We start from the raw sequence: 23,914 nt of genomic DNA, 5'->3' as shown, positions 1-23,914 counted from the left end.
TGTAGGCGAGGACAAGGGGAACCCTATCCCTGGTGGGGTGGTAGGCGAGGACAAGAGGAACCCTGTCCCTGGTGGGGTGGTAGGCGAGGACAAGAGGAACCCTATCCCTGGTGGGGTGGTAGGTGATGATGAGGAATCCTATCCCTGGTGTGGTGGTAGGTGAGGATGAGGAATCCTATCCCTGGTGGGGTGGTAGGTGAGGACAAGGGGAACCCTATCCCTGGTGGGGTGGTAGGTGAGGACAAGAGGAACCCTGTCCCTGGTGGGGTGGTAGGTGAGGACAAGAGGAACCCTGTCCCTGGTGGGGTGGTAGGTGAGGATGAGGAATCCTATCCCTGGTGGGTTGGTAGGCGAGGATGAGGAATCCTGTCCCTGATGGGGTGGTAGACGAGGATGAGGAATCCTATCACTGGTGGGGTGGTAGGTGAGGATTAGGAACCCTGTCCCTGGTGGGGTGGTAGGCGAGGATGAGGAATCCTATCCCTGGTGGGGTGGTAGGCGAGGATGAGGAATCCTATCCCTGGTGGGGTGCTGGTGAGGACAAGGGGAACCCTGTCCCTGGTGGGGTGGTAGGCGAGGATGAGGAACCCTGTCCCTGGTGGGGTGGTAGGCGAGGATGAGGAATCCTATCCCTGGTGGGCTGGTAGGTGAGGATGAGGAACCCTGTCCCTGGTGGGGTGGTAGGTGAGGACAAGGGGAATCCTGTCCCTGGTGGGGTGGTAGGCGAGGATGAGTAATCCTGTCCCTGGTGGGGTGGTAGGCGAGGATGAGGAATCCTATCCCTGGTGGGGTGGTAGGCGAGGATGAGGAATCCTATCCCTGGTGGGGTGGTAGGTGAGGACAAGAGGAACCCTGTCCCTGGTGGGGGTGGTAGGTGAGGACAAGGGGAATCCTGTACCTGGTGGGGTTGTAGGCGAGGCTGAGGAATCCTATCCCTGGTGGGGTGGTAGGTGAGGACAAGAGGAACCCTGTCCCTGGTGGGGTGGTAGGTGAGGACAAGGGGAACCCTATCCCTGTTGGGGTGGTAGGTGAGGATGAGGAACCCTGTCCCTGGTGGGGTGGTAGGCGAGGATGAGGAACCCTGTCCCTGGTGGGGTGGTAGGTGAGGACAAGGGGAATCCTGTCCCTGGTGGGTTGGTAGACGAGGATGAGGAATCCTTTCCCTGGTGGGGTGGTAGGCGAGGATGAGGAATCCTGTCCCTGGTGGGGTGGTAGGTGAGGACAAGAGGAACCCTGTAACTGGTGGGGTGGTAGGTGAGGACAAGGGGAACCCTGTCCCTGGTGGGGTGGTAGGTGAGGACAAGGCGAATCCTGTCCCTGGTGGGGTGGTAGACGAGGATGAGGAATCCTATCCCTGGTGGGGTGGTAGGCGAGGATGAGGAATCCTATCCCTGGTGGGGTGGTAGGTGAGGACAAGGGGAACCTATCCCTGGTGGGGTGGTAGACGAGGATGAGGAATCCTATCCCTGGTGGTGTGGTAGGCGAGGATGAGGAATCCTATCCCTGGTGGGGTGGTAGGTGAGGACAAGGGGAACCCTGTCCCTGGTGGGGTGGTAGGTGAGGACAAGAGGAACCCTGTCCCTGGTGGGGTGGTAGGTGAGGACAAGAGGATCCCTGTCCCTGGTGGGGTGGTAGGTGAGGACAAGGGGAACCCTGTCCCTGGTGGGGTGGTAGGTGAGGACAAGAGGAACCCTGTCCCTGGTGGGGTGGTAGGTGAGGACAAGGGGAACCCTGTCCCTGGTGGGGTGGTAGGTGAGGACAAGAGGAACCCTGTCCCTGGTGGGGTGGTAGGTGAGGACAAAAGGAACCCTGTCCATGGTGGGGTGGTACGTGAGGACAAGGGGAACCCTGTCCCTGCTGGGGTGGTAGGTGAGGACAAGGGGAACCCTGTCCCTGGTGGGGTGGTAGGTGAGGACAAGGGGAATCCTGTCCCTGGTGGGGTGGTAGGTGAGGACAAGGGGAACCCTATCCCTGGTGGGGTGGTAGGTGAGGACATGAGGAACCCTGTCCCTGGTGGGGTGGTAGGTGAGGACAAGAGGAACCCTGTCCCTGGTGGGGTGGTAGGTGAGGTCAAGAGGAACCCTGTCCCTGGTGGGGTGGTAGGTGAGGACAAGAGGAACCCTATCCCTGGTGGGGTGGTAGGCGAGGACAAGGGGAACCCTATCCCTGGTGGGGTGGTAGGTGAGGACAAGAGGAACCCTGTCCCTGGTGGGGTGGTAGGTGAGGACAAGAGGAACCCTGTCCCTGGTGGGGTGGTAGGTGAGGACAAGGGGAAACCTGTCCCTGGTGGGGTGGTAGACGAGGATGAGGAATCCTATCCCTGGTGGGTTGGTAGGCGAGGATGAGGAATCCTATCCCTGGTGGGGTGGTAGGCGAGGATGAGGAATCCTATCCCTGGTGGGGTGGTAGGTGAGGACAAGGGGAACCCTGTCCCTGCTGGGGTGGTAGGTGAGGACAAGGGGAACCCTGTCCCTGGTGGGGTGGTAGGTGAGGACAAGAGGAACCCTGTCCCTGGTGGGGTGGTAGGTGAGGACAAGAGGAACCCTGTCCCTGGTGGGGGTGGTAGGTGAGGACAAGGGGAACCCTGTCCCTGGTGGGGTGGTAGGTGAGGACAAGGGGAACCCTATCCCTGGTGGGGTGGTAGGTGAGGACAAGGGGAACCCTGTCCCTGCTGGGGTGGTAGGTGAGGACAAGAGGAACCCTGTCCCTGCTGGGGTGGTAGGTGAGGACAAGGGGAACCCTATCCCTGGTGGGGTGGTAGGTGAGGACAAGGGGAACCCTGTCCCTGGTGGGGTGGTAGGTGAGGACAAGAGGAACCCTGTCCCTGGTGGGGTGGTAGGTGAGGACAAGGGGAACCCTGTCCCTGGTGGGGTGGTAGGTGAGGACAAGAGGAACCCTGTCCGTGGTGGGGTGGTAGGTGAGGACAAGGGGAACCCTGTCCCTGGTGGGGTGGTAGGTGAGGACAAGAGGAACCCTGTCCCTGGTGGGGTGGTAGGTGAGGACAAGGGGAACCCTGTCCCTTGTGGGGTGGTAGGTGAGATCAAGGGGAACCCTGTCCCTGGTGGGGTGGTAGGTGAGGACAAGGGGAACCCTGTCCCTGGTGGGGTGGCAGGTGAGGACAAGGGGAACCCTGTCCCTGGTGGGGTGGTAGGTGAGGACAAGGGGAACCCTGTCCCTGCTGGGGTGGTAGGTGAGGACAAGGGGAACCCTGTCCCTGGTGGGGTGGTAGGTGAGGACAAGAGGAACCCAGTCCCTGGTGGGGTGGTAGGTGAGGACAAGGGGAACCCTGTCCATGGTGGGGTGGTAGGTGAGGACAAGGGGAACCCTATCCCTGGTGGGGTGGTAGGTGAGGACAAGGGGAACCCTATCCCTGGTGGGGGTGGTAGGCGAGGATGAGGAACCCTGTCCCTGCTGGGGTGGTAGGTGAGGACAAGGGGAACCCTGTCCCTGGTGGGGTGGTAGGTGAGGACAAGGGGAACCCTATCCCTGGTGGGGTGGTAGGTGAGGACAAGAGGAACCCTGTCCCTGGTGGGGTGGTAGGTGAGGACAAGAGGAACCCTGTCCCTGGTGGGGTGGTAGGTGAGGACAAGAGGAACCCTGTCCCTGGTGGGGTGGTAGGTGAGGACAAGAGGAACCCTATCCCTGGTGGGGTTGTAGGCGAGGACAAGGGGAACCCTATCCCTGGTGGGGTGGTAGGCGAGGACAAGAGGAACCCTGTCCCTGGTGGGGTGGTAGGCGAGGACAAGAGGACCCTATCCCTGGTGGGGTGGTAGGGTGATGATGAGGAATCCTATCCCTGGTGTGGTGGTAGGTGAGGATGAGGAATCCTATCCCTGGTGGGGTGGTAGGTGAGGACAAGGGGAACCCTATCCCTGGTGGGGTGGTAGGTGAGGACAAGAGGAACCCTGTCCCTGGTGGGGTGGTAGGTGAGGACAAGAGGAACCCTGTCCCTGGTGGGGTGGTAGGTGAGGATGAGGAATCCTGTCCCTGATGGGGTGGTAGACGAGGATGAGGAATCCTATCACTGGTGGGGTGGTAGGCGAGGATGAGGAATCCTATCCCTGGTGGGGTGCTGGTGAGGACAAGGGGAACCCTGTCCCTGGTGGGGTGGTAGGCGAGGATGAGGAACCCTGTCCCTGGTGGGGTGGTAGGCGAGGATGAGGAATCCTATCCCTGGTGGGGTGGTAGGTGAGGATGAGGAACCCTGTCCCTGGTGGGGTGGTAGGTGAGGACAAGGGGAATCCTGTCCCTGGTGGGGTGGTAGGCGAGGATGAGTAATCCTGTCCCTGGTGGGGTGGTAGGCGAGGATGAGGAATCCTATCCCTGGTGGGGTGGTAGGCGAGGATGAGGAATCCTATCCCTGGTGGGGTGGTAGGTGAGGACAAGAGGAACCCTGTCCCTGGTGGGGTGGTAGGTGAGGACAAGGGGAATCCTGTACCTGGTGGGGTTGTAGGCGAGGCTGAGGATCCTATCCCTGGTGGGGTGGTAGGTGAGGACAAGAGGAACCCTGTCCCTGGTGGGGTGGTAGGTGAGGACAAGGGGAACCCTATCCCTGTTGGGGTGGTAGGTGAGGATGAGAAACCCTGTCCCTGGTGGGGTGGTAGGCGAGGATGAGGAACCCTGTCCCTGGTGGGGTGGTAGGTGAGGACAAGGGGAATCCTGTCCCTGGTGGGTTGGTAGACGAGGATGAGGAATCCTATCCCTGGTGGGGTGGTAGGCGAGGATGAGGAATCCTGTCCCTGGTGGGGTGGTAGGTGAGGATAAGAGGAACCCTGTCCCTGGTGGGGTGGTAGGTGAGGAGAAGGGGAACCCTGTCCCTGGTGGGGTGGTAGGTGAGGACAAGGCGAATCCTGTCCCTGGTGGGGTGGTAGACGAGGATGAGGAATCCTATCCCTGGTGGGGGTGGTAGGCGAGGATGAGGAATCCTATCCCTGGTGGGGTGGTAGGTGAGGACAAGGGGAACCTATCCCCGGTGGGGTGGTAGACGAGGATGAGGAATCCTATCCCTGGTGGGGTGGTAGGCGAGGATGAGGAATCCTATCCCTGGTGGGGTGGTAGGTGAGGACAAGGGGAACCCTGTCCCTGGTGGGGTGGTAGGTGAGGACAAGAGGAACCCTGTCCCTGGTGGGGTGGTAGGTGAGGACAAGAGGATCCCTGTCCCTGGTGGGGTGGTAGGTGAGGACAAGGGGAACCCTGTCCCTGGTGGGGTGGTAGGTGAGGACAAGAGGAACCCTGTCCCTGGTGGGGGTGGTAGGTGAGGACAAGGGGAACCCTGTCCCTGGTGGGGTGGTAGGTGAGGACAAGAGGAACCCTGTCCCTGGTGGGGTGGTAGGTGAGGACAAGAGGAACCCTGTCCATGGTGGGGTGGTAGGTGAGGACAAGGGGAACCCTGTCCCTGCTGGGGGTGGTAGGTGAGGACATGGGGAACCCTGTCCCTGGTGGGGTGGTAGGTGAGGACAAGGGGAATCCTGTCCCTGGTGGGGTGGTAGGTGAGGACAAGGGGAACCCTATCCCTGGTGGGGTGGTAGGTGAGGACAAGAGGAACCCTGTCCCTGGTGGGGTGGTAGGTGAGGACAAGAGGAACCCTGTCCCTGGTGGGGTGGTAGGTGAGGTCAAGAGGAACCCTGTCCCTGGTGGGGTGGTAGGTGAGGACAAGAGGAACCCTATCCCTGGTGGGGTGGTAGGCGAGGACAAGGGGAACCCTATCCCTGGTGGGGTGGTAGGTGAGGACAAGAGGAACCCTGTCCCTGGTGGGGTGGTAGGCGAGGACAAGAGGAACCCTATCCCGGGTGGGGTGGTAGGTGAGGACAAGAGGAACCCTGTCCCTGGTGGGGTGGTAGGCGAGGACAAGGGGAACCCTGTCCCTGCTGGGGTGGTAGGTGAGGACAAGGGGAACCCTGTCCCTGGTGGGGTGGTAGGTGAGGACAAGGGGAACCCTATCCCTGGTGGGGTGGTAGGTGAGGACAAGGGGAATCCTGTCCCTGGTGGGGTGGTAGGGTGAGGACAAGGGGAACCCTGTCCCTGGTGGGGTGGTAGGTGAGGACAAGGGGAACCCTGTCCCTGGTGGGGTGGTAGGCGAGGATGAGGAATCCTATCCCTGGTGGGGTGGTAGGTGAGGGACAAGTGGAACCCTATCCCTGGTGGGGTGGTAGGTGAGAATGAGGAATCCTATCCCTGGTGGGGTGGTAGGTGAGGATGAGGAATCCTATCCCTGGTGGGGTGGTAGGTGAGGACAAGGGGAACCCTATCCCTGGTGGGGTGGTAGGTGAGGATGAGGAATCCTATCCTGGTGGGGTGGTAGGTGAGGACAAGAGGAACCCTGTCCCTGGTGGGGTGGTAGGTGAGGACAAGAGGAACCCTGTCCCTGGTGGGGTGGTAGGTGAGGATGAGGAATCCTATCCCTGGTGGGTTGGTAGGCGAGGATGAGGAATCCTGTCCCTGATGGGGTGGTAGACGAGGATGAGGAATCCTATCACTGGTGGGGTGGTAGGTGAGGATGAGGAACCCTGTCCCTGGTGGGGTGGTAGGCGAGGATGAGGAATCCTATCCCTGGTGGGGTGGTAGGCGAGGATGAGGGGAACCCTGTCCCTGGTGGGGTGGTAGGTGAGGACAAGGGGAACCCTGTCCCTGGTGGGGTGGTAGGTGAGAACAAGGGGAACCCTGTCCCTGCTGGGGTGGTAGGTGAGGACAAGGGGAACCCTGTCCCTGGTGGGGTGGTAGGTGAGGACAAGACGAACCCTGTCCCTGGTGGGGTGGTAGGTGAGGACAAGAGGAACCCTGTCCATGGTGGGGTGGTAGGTGAGGACAAGGGGAACCCTATCCCTGGTGGGGTGGTAGGTGAGGACAAGGGGAACCCTATCCCTGGTGGGGTGGTAGGCGAGGATGAGGAACCCTGTCCCTGCTGGGGTGGTAGGTGAGGACAAGGGGAACCCTGTCCCTGTTGGGTGGTAGGTGAGGACAAGGGGAACCCTATCCCTGGTGGGGTGGTAGGTGAGGACGAGGAACCCTGTCCCTGGTGGGGTGGTAGGTGAGGACAAGAGGAACCCTGTCCCTGGTGGGGTGGTAGGTGAGGACAAGAGGAACCCTGTCCCTGGTGGGGTGGTAGGTGAGGACAAGAGGAACCCTGTCCCTGGTGGGGGTGGTAGGTGAGGACAAGGGGAACCCTGTCCCTGGTGGGGTGGTAGGTGAGGACAAGGGGAACCCTATCCCTGGTGGGGTGGTAGGTGAGGACAAGGAGAACCCTGTCCCTGCTGGGGGTGGTAGGTGAGGACAAGAGGAACCCTGTCCCTGCTGGGGTGGTAGGTGAGGACAAGGGGAACCCTATCCCTGGTGGGGTGGTAGGTGAGGACAAGGGGAACCCTGTCCCTGGTGGGGTGGTAGGTGAGGACAAGGGGAACCCTGTCGCTGGTGGGGTGGTAGGTGAGGACAAGGGGAACCCTGTCCCTGGTGGGGTGGTAGGTGAGGACAAGAGGAACCCTGTCCGTGGTGGGGTGGTAGGTGAGGACAAGGGGAACCCTGTCCCTGGTGGGGTGGTAGGTGAGGACAAGAGGAACCCTGTCCCTGGTGGGGTGGTAGGTGAGGACAAGGGGAACCCTGTCCCTTGTGGGGTGGTAGGTGAGGACAAGGGGAACCCTGTCCCTGGTGGGGTGGTAGGTGAGGACAAGGGGAACCCTGTCCCTGGTGGGGTGGTAGGTGAGGACAAGGGGAACCCTGTCCCTGCTGGGGTGGTAGGTGAGGACAAGGGGAACCCTGTCCCTGCTGGGGTGGTAGGTGAGGACAAGGGGAACCCTGTCCCTGGTGGGGTGGTAGGTGAGGACAAGAGGAACCCAGTCCCTGGTGGGGTGGTAGGTGAGGACAAGAGGAACCCTGTCCATGGTGGGGTGGTAGGTGAGGACAAGGGGAACCCTATCCCTGGTGGGGTGGTAGGTGAGGACAAGGGGAACCCTATCCCTGGTGGGGTGGTAGGCGAGGATGAGGAACCCTGTCCCTGCTGGGGTGGTAGGTGAGGACAAGGGGAACCCTATCCCTGGTGGGGTGGTAGGTGAGGACAAGAGTAACCCTGTCCCTGGTGGCGTGGTAGGTGAGGACAAGAGGAACCCTGTCCCTGGTGGGGTGGTAGGTGAGGACAAGAGGAACCCTGTCCCTGGTGGGGTGGTAGGTGAGGACAAGAGGAACCCTATCCCTGGTGGGGTGGTAGGCGAGGACAAGGGGAACCCTATCCCTGGTGGGGTGGTAGGCGAGGACAAGAGGAACCCTGTCCCTGCTGGGGTGGTAGGTGAGGACAAGGGGAACCCTATCCCTGGTGGGGTGGTAGGTGATGATGAGGAATCCTATCCCTGGTGGGGTGGTAGGTGAGGACAAGGGGAACCCTATCCCTGGTGGGGTGGTAGGTGAGGACAAGAGGAACCCTATCCCTGGTGGGGTGGTAGGTGAGGACAAGAGGAACCCTGTCCCTGGTGGGGTGGTAGGTGAGGACAAGAGGAACCCTGTCCCTGGTGGGGTGGTAGGTGAGGATGAGGAATCCTATCCCTGGTGGGTTGGTAGGCGAGGATGAGGAATCCTGTCCCTGATGGGGTGGTAGACGAGGATGAGGAATCCTATCACTGGTGGGGTGGTAGGTGAGGATTAGGAACCCTGTCCCTGGTGGGGTGGTAGGCGAGGATGAGGAATCCTATCCCTGGTGGGGTGGTAGGCGAGAATGAGGAATCCTATCCCTGGTGGGGTGGTAGGTGAGGACAAGGGGAACCCTGTCCCTGGTTGGGTGGTAGGCGAGGATGAGGAACCCTGTCCCTGGTGGGGTGGTAGGCGAGGATGAGGAATCCTATCCCTGGTGGGGTGGTAGGTGAGGATGAGGAACCCTGTCCCTGGTGGGGTGGTAGGTGAGGACAAGGGGAATCCTGTCCCTGGTGGGGTGGTAGGCGAGGATGAGTAATCCTGTCCCTGGTGGGGTGGTAGGCGAGGTTGAGGAATCCTATCCCTGGTGGGGTGGTAGGCGAGGATGAGGAATCCTATCCCTGGTGGGGTGGTAGGTGAGTACAAGAGGAACCCTGTCCCTGGTGGGGTGGTAGGTGAGGACAAGGGGAATCCTGTCCCTGGTGGGGTTGTAGGCGAGGCTGAGGAATCCTATCCCTGGTGGGGTGGTAGGTGAGGACAAGAGGAACCCTGTCCCTGGTGGGGTGGTAGGTGAGGACAAGGAGAACCCTATCCCTGTTGGGGGTGGTAGGTGAGGATGAGGAACCCTGTCCCTGGTGGGGTGGTAGGCGAGGATGAGGAACCCTGTCCCTGGTGGGGTGGTAGGTGAGGACAAGGGGAATCCTGTCCCTGGTGGGGTGGTAGACGAGGATGAGGAATCCTATCCCTGGTGGGGTGGTAGGCGAGGATGAGGAATCCTGTCCCTGGTGGGGTGGTAGGTGAGGACAAGAGGAACCCTGTACCTGGTGGGGTGGTAGGTGAGGACAAGGGGAACCCTGTCCCTGGTGGGGTGGTAGGTGAGGACAAGGCGAATCCTGTCCCTGGTGGGGTGGTAGACGAGGATGAGGAATCCTATCCCTGGTGGGGTGGTAGGCGAGGATGAGGAATCCTATCCCTGGTGGGGTGGTAGGCGAGGATGAGGAATCCTGTCCCTGGTGGGGTGGTAGGTGAGGACAAGAGGAACCCTGTACCTGGTGGGGTGGTAGGTGAGGACAAGGGGAACCCTGTCCCTGGTGGGGTGGTAGGTGAGGACAAGGCGAATCCTGTCCCTGGTGGGGTGGTAGACGAGGATGAGGAATCCTATCCCTGGTGGGGTGGTAGGCGAGGATGAGGAATCCTATCCCTGGTGGGGTGGTAGGTGAGGACAAGGGGAACCTATCCCTGGTGGGGTGGTAGACGAGGATGAGGAATCCTATCCCTGGTGGGGTGGTAGGCGAGGATGAGGAATCCTATCCCTGGTGGGGTGGTAGGTGAGGACAATGGGAACCCTGTCCCTGGTGGGGTGGTAGGTGAGGACAAGAGGAACCCTGTCCCTGGTGGGGTGGTAGGTGAGGACAAGAGGATCCCTGTCCCTGGTGGGGTGGTAGGTGAGGACAAGGGGAACCCTGTCCCTGGTGGGGTGGTAGGTGAGGACAAGAGGAACCCTGTCCCTGGTGGGGTGGTAGGTGAGGACAAGGGGAACCCTGTCCCTGGTGGGGTGGTAGGTGAGGACAAGAGGAACCCTGTCCCTGGTGGGGTGGTAGGTGAGGACAAGAGGAACCCTGTCCATGGTGGGGTGGTAGGTGAGGACAAGGGGAACCCTGTCCCTGCTGGGGTGGTAGGTGAGGACAAGGGGAACCCTGTCCCTGGTGGGGTGGTAGGTGAGGACAAGGGGAATCCTGTCCCTGGTGGGGTGGTAGGTGAGGACAAGGGGAACCCTATCCCTGGTGGGGTGGTAGGTGAGGACAAGAGGAACCCTGTCCCTGGTGGGGTGGTAGGTGAGGACAAGAGGAACCCTGTCCCTGGTGGGGTGGTAGGTGAGGTCAAGAGGAACCCTGTCCCTGGTGGGGTGGTAGGTGAGGACAAGAGGAACCCTATCCCTGGTGGGGTGGTAGGCGAGGACAAGGGGAACCCTATCCCTGGTGGGGTGGTAGATGAGGATAAGAGGAACCCTGTCCCTGGTGGGGTGGTAGGCGAGGACAAGAGGAACCCTATCCCTGGTGGGGTGGTAGGTGAGGACAAGGGGAACCCTGTCCCTGGTGGGGTTGTAGGCGAGGACAAGGGGAACCCTGTCCCTGCTGGGGTGGTAGGTGAGGACAAGGGGAACCCTGTCCCTGGTGGGGTGGTAGGTGAGGACAAGCGGAACCCTATCCCTGGTGCGGTGGTAGGTGAGGACAAGGGGAATCCTGTCCCTGGTGGGGTGGTAGGTGAGGACAAGGGGAACCCTGTCCCTGGTGGGGTGGTAGGTGAGGACAAGGGGAACCCTGTCCCTGGTGGGGTGGTAGGCGAGGATGAGGAATCCTATCCCTGGTGGGGTGGTAGGTGAGGACAAGTGGAACCCTATCCCTGGTGGGGTTGTAGGTGAGGATGAGGAATCCTATCCCTGGTGGGGTGGTAGGTGAGGATGAGGAATCCTATCCCTGGTGGGGTGGTAGGTGAGGACAAGGGGAACCCTATCCCTGGTGGGGTGGTAGGTGAGGATGAGGAATCCTATCCCTGGTGGGGTGGTAGGTGAGGACAAGAGGAACCCTGTCCCTGGTGGGGTGGTAGGTGAGGACAAGAGGAACCCTGTCCCTGGTGGGGTGGTAGGTGAGGATGAGGAATCCTATCCCTGGTGGGTTGGTAGGCGAGGATGAGGAATCCTGTCCCTGATGGGGTGCTGTCCCTGATGGGGTGGTAGACGAGGATGAGGAATCCTATCACTGGTGGGGTGGTAGGTGAGGATGAGGAACCCTGTCCCTGGTGGGGTGGTAGGCGAGGATGAGGAATCCTATCCCTGGTGGGGTGGTAGGCGAGGATGAGGGGAACCCTGTCCCTAGTGGGGTGGTAGGTGAGGACAAGGGGAACCCTGTCCCTGGTGGGGTGGTAGGTGAGGACAAGGGGAACCCTGTCCCTGCTGGGGTGGTAGGTGAGGACAAGGGGAACCCTGTCCCTGCTGGGGTGATAGGTGAGAACAAGGGGAACCCTGTCCCTGCTGGGGTGGTAGGTGAGGACAAGGGGAACCCTGTCCCTGGTGGGGTGGTAGGTGAGGTCAAGAGGAACCCTGTCCCTGGGGTGGGGTGGTAGGGTGAGGACAAGAGGAAACCCTGTCCATGGTGGGGGTGGTAGGTGAGGACAAGGGGAACCCTATCCCTGGTGGGGTGGTAGGTGAGGACAAGGGGAACCCTATCCCTGGTGGGGGTGGTAGGCGAGGATGAGGAACCCTGTCCCTGCTGGGGTGGGTAGGTGAGGACAAGGGAACCCTGTCCCTGGTGGGGTGGTAGGTGAGGACAAGGGGAACCCTATCCCTGGTGGGGTGGTAGGTGAGGACAAGAGGAACCCTGTCCCTGGTGGGGTGGTAGGTGAGGACAAGAGGAACCCTGTCCCTGGTGGGGTGGTAGGTGAGGACAAGAGGAACCCTGTCCCTGGTGGGGTGGTAGGTGAGGACAAGAGGAACCCTATCCCTGGTGGGGTGGCAGGCGAGGACAAGGGGAACCCTATCCCTGGTGGGGTGGTAGGCGAGGACAAGAGGAACCCTGTCCCTGGTGGGGTGGTAGGCGAGGACAAGAGGAACCCTATCCCTGGTGGGGTGGTAGGTGATGATGAGGAATCCTATCCCTGGTGGGGTGGTAGGTGAGGATGAGGAATCCTATCCCTGGTGGGGTGGTAGGTGAGGACAAGGGGAACCCTATCCCTGGTGGGTGGTAGGTGAGGACAAGAGGAACCCTGTCCCTGGTGGGGTGGTAGGTGAGGACAAGAGGAACCCTGTCCCTGGTGGGGTGGTAGGTGAGGATGAGGAATCCTATCCCTGGTGGGTTGGTAGGCGAGGATGAGGAATCCTGTCCCTGATGGGTGGTAGACGAGGATGAGGAATCCTATCACTGGTGGGGTGGTAGGTGAGGATGAGGAACCCTGTCCCTGGTGGGGTGGTAGGCGAGGATGAGGAATCCTATCCCTGGTGGGGTGGTAGGCGAGGATGAGGAATCCTATCCCTGGTGGGGTGGTAGGTGAGGACAAGGGAACCCTGTCCCTGGTGGGGTGGTAGGCGAGGATGAGGACCCTGTCCCTGGTGGGGTGGTAGGCGAGGATGAGGAATCCTATCCCCTGGTGGGGTGGTAGGCGAGGATGAGGAATCCTATCCCTGGTGGGGTGGTAGGTGAGGACAAGAGGAACCCTGTCCCTGGTGGGGTGGTAGGTGAGGACAAGGGGAATCCTGTCCCTGGTGGGGTGGTAGGCGAGGCTGAGGAATCCTATCCCTGGTGGGGTGGTAGGTGACGACAAGAGGAACCCTGTCCCTGGTGGGGTGGTAGGTGAGGACAAGGGGAACCCTATCCCTGTTGGGGTGGTAGGTGAGGATGAGCAACCCTGCCCTGGTGGGGTGGTAGGCGAGGATGAGGAACCCTGTCCCTGGTGGGGTGGTAGGTGAGGACAAGGGGAATCCTGTCCCTGGTGGGGGTGGTAGACGAGGATGAGGAATCCTATCCCTGGTGGGGTGGTAGGCAGAGGATGAGGAATCCTGTCCTTGGTGGGGTGGTAGGGTGGGAGGACAAGAGGAACCCTGTCCCTGGTGGGGTGGTAGGTGAGGACAAGGGGAACCCTGTCCCTGGAGGGGTGGTAGGTGAGGACAAGGCGAATCCTGTCCCTGGTGGGGTGGTAGACGAGGATGAGGAATCCTATCCCTGGTGGGGTGGTAGGCGAGGATGAGGAATCCTATCCCTGGTGGGGGTGGTAGGTGAGGACAATGGGAACCTATCCCTGGTGGGGTGGTAGACGAGGATGAGGAATCCTATCCCTGGTGGGGTGGTAGGCGAGGATGAGGGAATCCTATCCCTGGTGTTGGTGGTAGGTGAGGACAAGGGGAACCCTGTCCCTGGTGGGGTGGTAGGTGAGGACAAGAGGAACCCTGTCCCTGGTGGGCTGGTAGGTGAGGACAAGGGGAACCCTGTCCCTGCTGGGGTGGTAGGTGAGGACAAGGGGAACCCTGTCCCTGGTGGGGTGGTAGGTGAGGACAAGGGGAACCCTGTCCCTGGGGGGGTGGTAGGTGAGGACAAGGGGAACCCTATCCCTGGTGGGGTGGTAGGTGAGGACAAGGGGAACCCTATCCCTGGAGGGGTGGTAGGTGAGGACAAGAGGAACCCTGTCCCTGGTGGGGTGGTAGGTGAGGTCAAGAGGAACCCTGTCCCTGGTGGGGTGGTAGGTGAGGACAAGAGGAACCCTATCCCTGGTGGGGTGGTAGGCGGAGGACAAGGGGAACCCTATCCCTGGTGGGGTGGTAGGTGAGGACAAGAGGAACCCTGTCCCTGGTGGGGTGGTAGGCGAGGACAAGAGGAACCCTATCCCTGGTGGGGTGCTAGGTGAGGACAAGAGGAACCCTGTCCCTGGTGGGGTGGTAGGCGAGGACAAGTGGAACCCTGTCCCTGCTGGGGTGGTAGGTGAGGACAAGGGGATCCCTGTCCCTGGTGGGGTGGTAGGTGAGGACAAGGGGAACCCTATCCCTGGTGCGGTGGTAGGTGAGGACAAGGGGAATCCTGTCCCTGGTGGGGGGTGGGTAGGTGAGGACAAGGGGAACCCTGTCCCTGGTGGGGGTGGTAGGTGAGGACAAGGGGAACCCTGTCCCTGGTGGGGGTGGTAGGCGAGGATGAGGAATCCTATCCCTGGTGGGGGTGGTAGGTGAGGACAAGTGGAACCCTATCCCTGGTGGGGTGGTAGGTGAGGATGAGGAATCCTATCCCTGGTGGGGTGGTAGGTGAGGATGAGGAATCCTATCCCTGTTGGGGTGGTAGGTGAGGACAAGGGGAACCCTATCCCTGGTGGGGTGGTAGGTGAGGATGAGGAATCCTATCCCTGGTGGGGTGGTAGGTGAGGAGAAGAGGAACCCTGTCCCTGGTGGGGGTGGTTAGGTGAGGACAAGAGGAACCCTGTCCCTGGTGGGGTGGTAGGTGAGGATGAGGAATCCTATCCCTGGTGGGTTGGTAGGCGAGGATGAGGAATCCTGTCCCTGATGGGGTGGTAGACGAGGATGAGGAATCCTATCACTGGTGGGGTGGTAGGTGAGGGATGAGGAACCCTGTCCCTGGTGGGGTGGTAGGCGAGGATGAGGAATCCTATCCCTGGTGGGGTGGTAGGCGAGGATGAGGAATCCTATCCCTCCGGTTGGGGGTGGTAGGTGAGGATGAGGAACCCTGTCCCTGGTGGGGTGGTAGGTGAGGACAAGGGGAATCCTGTCCCTGGTGGGGGTGGTAGGCGAGGATGAGTAATCCTGTCCCTGGTGGGGTGGTAGGCGAGGATGAGGAATCCTATCCCTGGTGGGGTGGTAGGCGAGGATGAGGAATCCTATCCCTGGTGGGGTGGTAGGTGAGGACAAGAGGAACCCTGTCCTGGTGGGGTGGTAGGTGAGGACAATGGGAATCCTGTCCCTGGTGGGGTGGTAGGCGAGGATGAGGAATCCTATCCCTGGTGGGGTGGTAGGTGAGGACAAGAGGAACCCTGTCCCTGGTGGAGTGGTAGGTGAGGACAAGGGGAATCCTGTCCCTGGTGGGGTGGTAGGCGAGGCTGAGGAATCCTATCCCTGGTGGGGTGGTAGGTGAGGACAAGAGGAACCCTGTCCCTGGTGGGGTGGTAGGTGAGGACAAGGGGAAACCTATCCCTGTTGGGGTGGTAGGTGAGGATGAGGAACCCCTGGTCCCTGGTGGGGTGGTAGGCGAGGATGAGGAACCCTGTCCCTGGTGGGGTGGTAGGTGAGGACAAGAGGAACCCTTGTCCCTGGTGGGGTGGTAGGCGAGGATGAGGAATCCTATCCCTGGTGGGGTGGTAGGCGAGGATGAGGAACCCTGTCCCTGGTGGGGTGGTAGGTGAGGACAAGAGGAACCCTGTCCCTGGTGGGGTGGTAGGTGAGGACAAGGGGAACCCTATCGCTGGTGGGGTGGTAGGTGAGGACAAGAGGAATCCTATCCCTGGTGGGGTGGTAGGTGAGGACAAGGGGAATCCTGTCCCTGGTGGGGTGGTAGGCGAGGATGAGGAATCCTATCCCTGGTGGGGTGGTAGGTGAGGACAAGGGGAATCCTGTCCCTGGTGGGGTGGTAGGCGAGGATGAGGAATCCTATCCCTGGTGGGGTGGTAGGTGAGGACAAGAGGAACCCTGTCCCTGGTGGGGTGGTAGGTGAGGACAAGGGGAACCCTGTCCCTGGTGGGGTGGTAGGTGAGGACAAGAGGAACCCTGTCCCTGGTGGGGTGGTAGGTGAGGACAAGGGGAACCCTGTCCCTGGTGGGATGGTAGGTGAGGACAAGAGGAAACCCTGTCCCTGGTGGGGTGTTAGGTGAGGTCAAGGGGAACCCTATCCCTGGTGGGGGTGGTAGGTGAGGACAACAGGAACCCGGTCCCTGTGGGGTGGTAGGTGAGGACAAGAGGAACCCTGTCCCTGGTGGGGTGGTAGGTGAGGACAAGGGGAACCCTGTCCCTGGTGGGATGGTAGGTGAGGACAAGGGGAACCCTGTCCCTGGTGGGGTGGTAGGTGAGGACAAGAGGAACCCTGTCCCTGGTGGGGTGGTAGGCGAGGATGAGGAATCCTATCCCTGGTGGGGTGGTAGGCGAGGATGAGGAACCCTGTCCCTGGTGGGGTGGTAGGTGAGGACAAGAGGAACCCTGTCCCTGGTGGGGTGGTAGGTGAGGACAAGGGGAACCCTGTCCCTGGTGGGATGGTAGGTGAGGACAAGGGGAACCCTGTCCCTGGTGGGGTGTTAGGTGAGGTCAAGGGGAACCCTATCCCTGGTGAGGTGGTAGGTGAGGACAAGAGGAACCCTGTCCCTGGTGGGTTGAGAACAGCATGTGTGAAAGAGAAGAGTTGCGGTTGAGGGCAGTGTTGATGGTGGAGGAAGGAAAGCTCCTTTCTTTGAAGAAGGAGGACATCGCCTTCATTCTGGAATGAAAAACCTCATCCTCAGAACAGATGCGGCAGAGACGGAGGAATTGAGAGAAAGGGTATGGCGTTTTTACAAATACACGATGGGAAGAGGTATAGTCCAGGTAGCTGTGAGAGGCTGTGAACTTAGACATCAGAAGATAAGCTGTCTCCAGAGATAGAGACAGAGATCAAGAAAGAGGAGGGAGCTGTTGGAAATAGACCAGGTAAATCTGAGGGCAGGGTGGAAGTGGATGAAGTCGAGGAGTTCAGCACGGGAGCAGGAAGCAGCACCAATGCAGTCATCGGCGTAGCGTAGGAAAAGTGGGGCAGTGATACCAGTGTAGGCTTGGAACATAGACTGATCTAGTAGCCGACCAAAAGGCAGGCATAGCTGGGACCCATGCTAGTGCCCATGGTTACACCTTTTGTTAGAAGGAAGTGGGAGGGGCCAAAGGAGAAATTATTTAGAGTGAGGTCAAGTTCCGCTAGGCAGAGGAGAGTGGTGGTGGAGGGGAACTGGTTGTGTCTGGAATCCAGAAAGAAACGGAGAATGTTGAGGCCCTCCTGGTGGGGATGGAGATGTATAGAGAGTGGCTGTCCATAGTGAAAATAAGATGATGGAGTCAGGGAACTTGAAATAATTGAAAAGATCCAGAGTGTGTAAAGTGTCACTGATGTAGGTGGGAAGGGACTGAACGGGGGGGATAAAACAGCATCAAGGCATGCAGATATGAGTTCAGAGGGGCAGGAACAAGCTGGAACAATGAGTCTACCTGGACAAGTGGGGGTGTGGATCTTGGATAGGAGGTAAAAACGGGAGATGTGGGGTGTGGGAACTATGAGGTCGGTGGTGGTGGGTGGGAGATCCCCAGAGCTAATAAGGTCAGTGATGGTGTGGGAAACAATGGCCTGGTGCTCCTTAGTGGAGTCCCGTTCGAGGGGTAAGTAAGAGGAGGTGTCTGAGAGTTGGCACTGGGCCTCAGCATGGTAGAGGTCAGTAACCAGACTACCACAGCCCCTGCCTTTTATCTGCAGGTTTGATGGTGAGGTTAGAATGAGTGCAGAGGGAGTGGAGAGCAGAGTGTTCAGAAGGAGTGAGGCTGGAATCAACTTCCCAGCTCTTTACTTCACCTCTCCCCCTCCTGGTTTCAACTATCACCTTGTGTTTCTCTCTTCCTTCACCCTACTTTTTAACTCTACTCCTCATCGTTCTTTCTCCAGTCCTGCTGAAGGGCCTCGGCCCAAAACGTCCACTCTACTCTTTTCCATAGATGCTGCCTGGCCTGCTGAGCTCCCCCATCATTTTGTGTGTGTTGCTTGGACCAAAATGGTACTCCTCCATGAACAGGATACACAGTGAGACTGTAAACATATTTGTGGGGAAAGTAGCTATTGTTAATTGTGTCTGTTGCTTGCTTGTGAAAGTAAATATTCTATCTAAATCACACTCTGATTGCTTTCTTGTGGCATTCTGGACAGACATTTGGTCAATCAGGAGAGAAGGCATGTCTCCCAGACAGCCACTGGCAAAGGGGATGAGTGATTTTCAGCGTGGTCCTGAGCTTTAGTGAATTGTGATTAATAAGCGTCTTTTTGATCTCAGCTCCTACCTCGGTGCAAAGCGCACTAATCATTCCACTAGCAACTGCAGCAGCTGTCGTCTTCCTGATCGTTGCATCGGCTGTGATTTGTCTCATCATCAAGGCCCGATGGAGAAGAGACAGGTGGGTGCCTGAACAATGTCCCTGTCCCTGCCCCAGCTCTCCTTCAGGTCCTGCCTCGGCATTGCCAACAGCCGATCCCCATTCTTCAGAGTTACCCATCCTATGAAAATCAAAAAGTCTACCAGGGACTCTGAGCTCTTCCGTATAATTCTTGATCCACAGTGAGTCCAAACTGCCTCATCAGTCCACGGATCATTAACGATGAACAATAAACATGGTGCAGACAATAAAGTCTACTGGTCTCTGCTCCCAATGATTCCCTGTGGAACTCAGAAATAAACTTGCTTCGTTTACAGAGTAACACACACAAAATGCAGGAGGAACTCAGCAGGTCGGGCAGCATCTGTGGAAAGGAATAAACAGGCTGAGACCCTTCATCAGGACTGGAGAGGAACGGGGATGATGCCGGAATAAGAAGGTGGTTGGTGGGGAAGGTCTGCAAGCTGACAGGTGATAGTTGAGACCAGGTGAGGGGGGAGGTATGTTGGGGGGTGAGGCGGGATGAAGTGAAAAGCTGGGAGGTGAGAGGTGGAAGAGGTAGAGGGCTGAAGAAGAAGGAATTTGATAGGAGAGGATAGTGGAGCATGGGAGAAGAGGAACCAAAGGGAGGTAATGGGCAGGGAAGAGAAGAGAAGGGTGAGAGAGGAGCCAGAATGGGGAATGGAAAAAGAGAAGGCAGAGGAGGAGAAAAATGACCAGAAATTGGTGTTCATGCCATCAGGCTGGAGGTTACCCAGGTGGGGTATGAGGTGTTGCTGCTCCGACCTGAGATTGGCCTCATTGTGGTAGTAGAGGAAGCCCTGGACAGACACGTCAGAATGGAAATGGGAAGTTGAACTCTGTGATAATTTTGCCTGTATTTCTGCTCTTAGACCAGCAGAATGTACATCAAGGCCAGCCTCAGGGGAGGCAGCTGGACCAGTGACATGGAGAAAAAGACAGACGCAAGTGAGTATTATATCACACACACCTGAAGCAGGCTAGGTTACATCCGCCCCTTTATCATTGGTCAAACACAGGGATTAAGCTGTAAGCAAGGCAGACAATGGATTCTCCTCTATCACATATTGAGGCATCCCTATCTTATGGATAGGGGAATCCAGGGATATGGGGACGGCAGGAACCGGGTATTGATAGTAGATGATCAGCCATGATCTCAAAATGGCGGTGCAGGCTTGAAGGGCCAAATGGTCTACTTCTGCACCTATTGTCTATTGTCTACCACCGCACCCAGCACAGACTGGGATCAACAGGCCAGACAACGGTATGGCGCTCCCTCAGCAAAACCTTGCCACAGAGCAGGAACCACTCTGTACTGCCCTGGGAGTTGTACTTGCTTTTCCAGTGCTTGATCCAAAGCAGGTGGGTCTTGAATGCAGAGCAGGAGTGGTCCTCAGTGAGTTCAGCTGTCATCCAGTATCCCATAATCAAACCCAACCTGATTCATAATTAGTGCCATCAATTTTGGGGGATTAAAGATTGAAGATTAGCTTTACTTGTCACAGGTACATCAAAACACATGGTGTCATTATTTGTGTCAACAGCCAACACAATCAGAGAATGTGTAAGTGTCACTATGCATCTGACACCGATATGTCATGCTCGCAATCCAAACCCTAACTCGGAAATATCTCTGAAATGTGGGCAGAAAAGGAAGCCCATGCAGACACTGGGAGAACACATAAATCTTCACAGACAGTGCCAGGAATAAACTCTGGTCATTGGTCCCGTAAAACATTGTGCTAACCATGAGGACAACACACACAAAATGCTGGTGGGACACAGCAGGCCAGGCAGCATCTATAGGGAGAAGCACTGTTGACGTTTCGGGCCGAGACCCTTCATCAGGACTAACTGAAAGGAGAGATAGTAAGAGATTTGAAAGTAGTGGGGGGAGGGGGAAATGAGAAATGATAGGAGAAGACTGGAGGGGGTGGGATGAAGCTGAGAGCTGGAAAGGTGATTGGCAAAAGTGATACAGAGCTGGAGAAGGGAAAGGATCATGGGACGGGAGGCCTCAGGAGAAAGAAGGGGGAGGGGGGGAAGCACCAGAGGGAGATGGAGAACGGGCAGAGTGATGGGCAGAGAGAAAAAAAACAAACAACTAAATATATCAGGGATGGGGTAAGAAGGGGAGGAGGGGCATTAACGGAAGTTAGAGAAGTCAATGTTCATGCCATCAGGTTGGAGGCTACCCAGCTGGTATATAAGGTGTTGTTCCTCCCACCTGAGTGTGGTTTCATCTTGACAGTAGAGGAGGCCATGGATAGACATATCAGAATGGGAATGGGACGTGGAATTAAAATGTGTGGCCACTGGGAGATCCGGCTTTCTCTGGCGGACCGAGCGTAGGTGCTCAGCGAAACGGTCTCCCAGTCTGCGTCGGGTCTCACCAATATATAAAAGGCCACACCGGGAGCACCGGATGCAGTAGACCACACCAGCCGACTCACAGGTGAAGTGTCGCCTCACCTGGAACGACTGTCTGGGGCCCTGAATGGTGGTGAGGGAGGAAGTGTAAGGGCAGGTGTAGCACTTGTTCCGTTTACAAGGATAAGTGCCAGGAGGGAGATCGGTGGGAAGGGATGGGGGGGACGAGTGGACAAGGGAGTCGCGTAGGGAACGATCCCTGCGAAAAGCAGAAAGAGGGGGGAGGGAAAGATGTGCTTGGTAGTGGGATCCCGTTGGAGGTGGCGAAAGTTACGGAGAATTATACGTTGGACCTGGAGGCTGGTGGGGTGGTAGGTGAGGAACAACACTTTATATACCGGCTGGGCAGCCTCCAACCTGATGGTATGAACATTGACTTCTCTAACTTCCGTTAATGCCCCTCCTCCCCTTCTTACCCCATCCCTGATATATTTAGTTGTTTGTTTTTTTTTCTCTCTCTGCCCATCACTCTGCCTGTTCTCCATCTCCCTCTGGTGCTTCCCCCCTCCCCCTTCTTTCTCCCGAGGCCTCCCGTCCCATGATCCTTTCCCTTCTCCAGCTCTGTATCCCTTTTGCCAATCACCTTTCCAGCTCTCAGCTTCATCCCACCCCCTCCGGTCTTGTCCTATCATTTCACATTTCCCCCTCCCCCCACTACTTTCAAATCTCTTACTATCTTTCCTTTCAGTTAGTCCTGACGAAGGGTCTCGGCCCGAAACGTCGACAGTGCTTCTCCCTATAGATGCTGCCTGGCCTGCTGTGTCCCACCAGCATTTTGTGTGTGTTGTTTGAATTTCCAGCATCTGCAGATCTCCTCGTGTTTGCTAACCATGAAGGAATGTTTTCTTAACCCAGACAAACCAAATCTCAGTCCTTCTAATTGTCACTCTCTTCATTTCCATTCCTGTCACAGGAGAAAGTTCCGAAGTGTCCGGAAACCACACCGAAAGTGAATGAATATCAAGATATGAACATTTATGCAAACTGCCAGCCTGCTGAGAGTTCCATATATGGAAATATATAATCCAATCAGGAATGGGTAATAGACGCACTGGGAAGAGCACAAGAAAGGAGTTCTTGGAATTCCAATTTATCTTCCAAAGAGCAACAGGAATTCACACTCCCTCAATCAATTTCAAAAGTACTTGACATAGACTCAGGCCAATCCCAAAACGTCATCTAATGCAGTGGCTTACTTTTGGAAGCAACCTCCTCACCTCCCCCCCAGTCATTAGAGCATAGAACAGCAAATGTACACCTTCACTTTTCTCACATCCATCATCCATTATTATCCACATGTATCATTCGATGTCCATAGGTTAAACACCAACATCCATTCCCATGTGTGTGAGGGATTTCAGCTTTCCATTGGTAACCCATGTCGCAGTCTATGAACATTGAGAGATTGGTCATTGCTGAGTACAGACATTGGGAGAAAGAGACAAGTTGTCTAAAGGGGATAGGGATCATTTTCTATGTAAAACGCTTTGTTTATTCAGTCTGATTACGGTGGATTCAACCCGTATCTCAGGTGCAGCTCTCGTGGGAGCCCAGTGTTGTATTTTCCGCAGCAATGCGGCTCCCGATGTCTTGCTGCATGAGGAAGGTCCGTGAGTGGGATGAGGCAATGGCTGGGAAATAAGAAACCCACCCACACGCTGCATAGATGACCTGCTGACAGCTGAAAGGTCTTCTCATTGATCACCAGAACTCCAGACGATAAACAAAAGATATAAACACATCTACAATAAACCCTCTTCAGACCGGATTCAACCTAATTAAATTATCAGTAAAATTGGAGTGAAAGCCAAACCACTGACTTAGTTACAAACGTCTGTAATACCATTTTAATGAAAGTTGACAATCCTATTTACTGAATGATTAAAGTACAACAATATAATGTTAGCTTTATTTGTTACACGTACAGTGCATTGAGACATTAAATACATCGTTTGCGTCAATGATCGACACAGCCCAAGGATGTGCGGGGGCAGCCTGCAAGTATCACCACACTTCCAATGCCAACATAGCACACCCAGAACACAGCAACGCTAACCCATATGTCTCTGGAATGTGGGTGGAAAGTGGAGGAAACCCATGAGGTCACAGGGAAACTCACAGACTCTTTATAGACAGCACTAGGAGTTGACCCCCAACGTTTGAAAGGTTGAACAAGTTAGGTCTCTATTCATTGGAGCGTAGAAGGTTGAGGGGGGATTTGATCGAGGTATTTAAAATGTTGAGAGGGATAGATAGAGTTGACGTGAATAGGCTGTTTCCATTGAGAGTAGGGGAGATTCAAACGAGAGGACATGATTTGAGAGTTAGGGGGCAAAAGTTTAAGGGAAACACGAGGGGGTATTTCTTTACTCAGAGAGTGATAGCTGTGTGGAATGAGCTTCCTGTAGAAGTAGTAGAGGCCAGTTCAGTTGTGTCATTTAAGGTAAAATTGGATAGGTATATGGACAGGAAAGGAGTGGAGGGTTATGGGCTGAGTGCGGGTAGGTGGGACTAGGTGAGATTAAGAGTTCGGCATGGACTAGGAGGGCTGGAATGGCCTGTTTCCGTGCTGTGATGGTTATATGGTTACAGTTGTAAAGCATTACGCTAACCACTCTGCTGTTCGCCATTTTGGCTCAGATCGTTGGGATGTACACGGAGCCTCTGAAAGAGAAGACTTTAGATCATTGTGATGATGTACATCTGGAGAGAATGGAAAAGATTTGGTCCATTGGGATTAGTGAAGATGTTAATAGGAGTTGCAGAAGGTCAGATGTACCTAATCCGACCTGTGTAGGGTTTCACAGCAGCACACCCAGATGGTGCCATCGTACACATTTCAGCTGGTCAGGAATACACTTTGGAACAGCCAGAAGCTTCACTGACAGTGGGCTGGGAAGCTGGGAGACACATTGGCCAGGGCTTGTCACAGCTCTTCAGGGATTCGTGGAGCAGCAAATGCTGGAGGGATCCAGAAGGTCAGTGTCTATTGAGGGGAATAAACAGTTCACCTTTGAGCCAAGACTCTTCATCAGGACTGGAAAGGAAGAGAACAGAAGCCAGAATAAGAAGGTGGGGGAGGGGAAGAAGTGCAAGCTGGCACGTGATAGGGCGAGATCAAATAAGGGAGAAGGTCCCCTCCTCCTTCCCTTTTTCCATTGTATGCTCTCCTCTCTTATTAGATTTCTTCTTCTTTAGCCTCTATGTCTT

At 57.0% G+C, this 23,914-nt stretch overlaps 1 protein-coding gene across 1 annotated transcript in view; it reads left to right on the top strand.

Annotated features, from left to right (window-relative positions):
* The window catches only part of LOC140734613 (myeloid cell surface antigen CD33-like), an 83,955-nt gene extending 60,945 nt beyond the window's left edge, over nt 1–23,010 (top strand). Inside the window, exons 4-6 of the mRNA XM_073058872.1 lie at nt 18,154–18,274; nt 19,147–19,222; nt 21,618–23,010. Coding sequence (XP_072914973.1) covers nt 18,154–18,274; nt 19,147–19,222; nt 21,618–21,728 — 308 coding nt within the window. The 3' untranslated portion in view covers nt 21,729–23,010. The remainder of the gene's footprint in view (nt 1–18,153; nt 18,275–19,146; nt 19,223–21,617) is intronic.
* The last annotated feature ends 904 nt before the right edge of the window (nt 23,011–23,914 follow it).

This window comes from Hemitrygon akajei, chromosome 1, assembly GCF_048418815.1.
Source record: "Hemitrygon akajei chromosome 1, sHemAka1.3, whole genome shotgun sequence".
NCBI classification, from domain to species: Eukaryota; Metazoa; Chordata; class Chondrichthyes; order Myliobatiformes; family Dasyatidae; genus Hemitrygon; species Hemitrygon akajei.
Note: the sequence above shows the minus strand (reverse complement) of the source record. Positions and strands in the feature narration are given on the sequence as shown.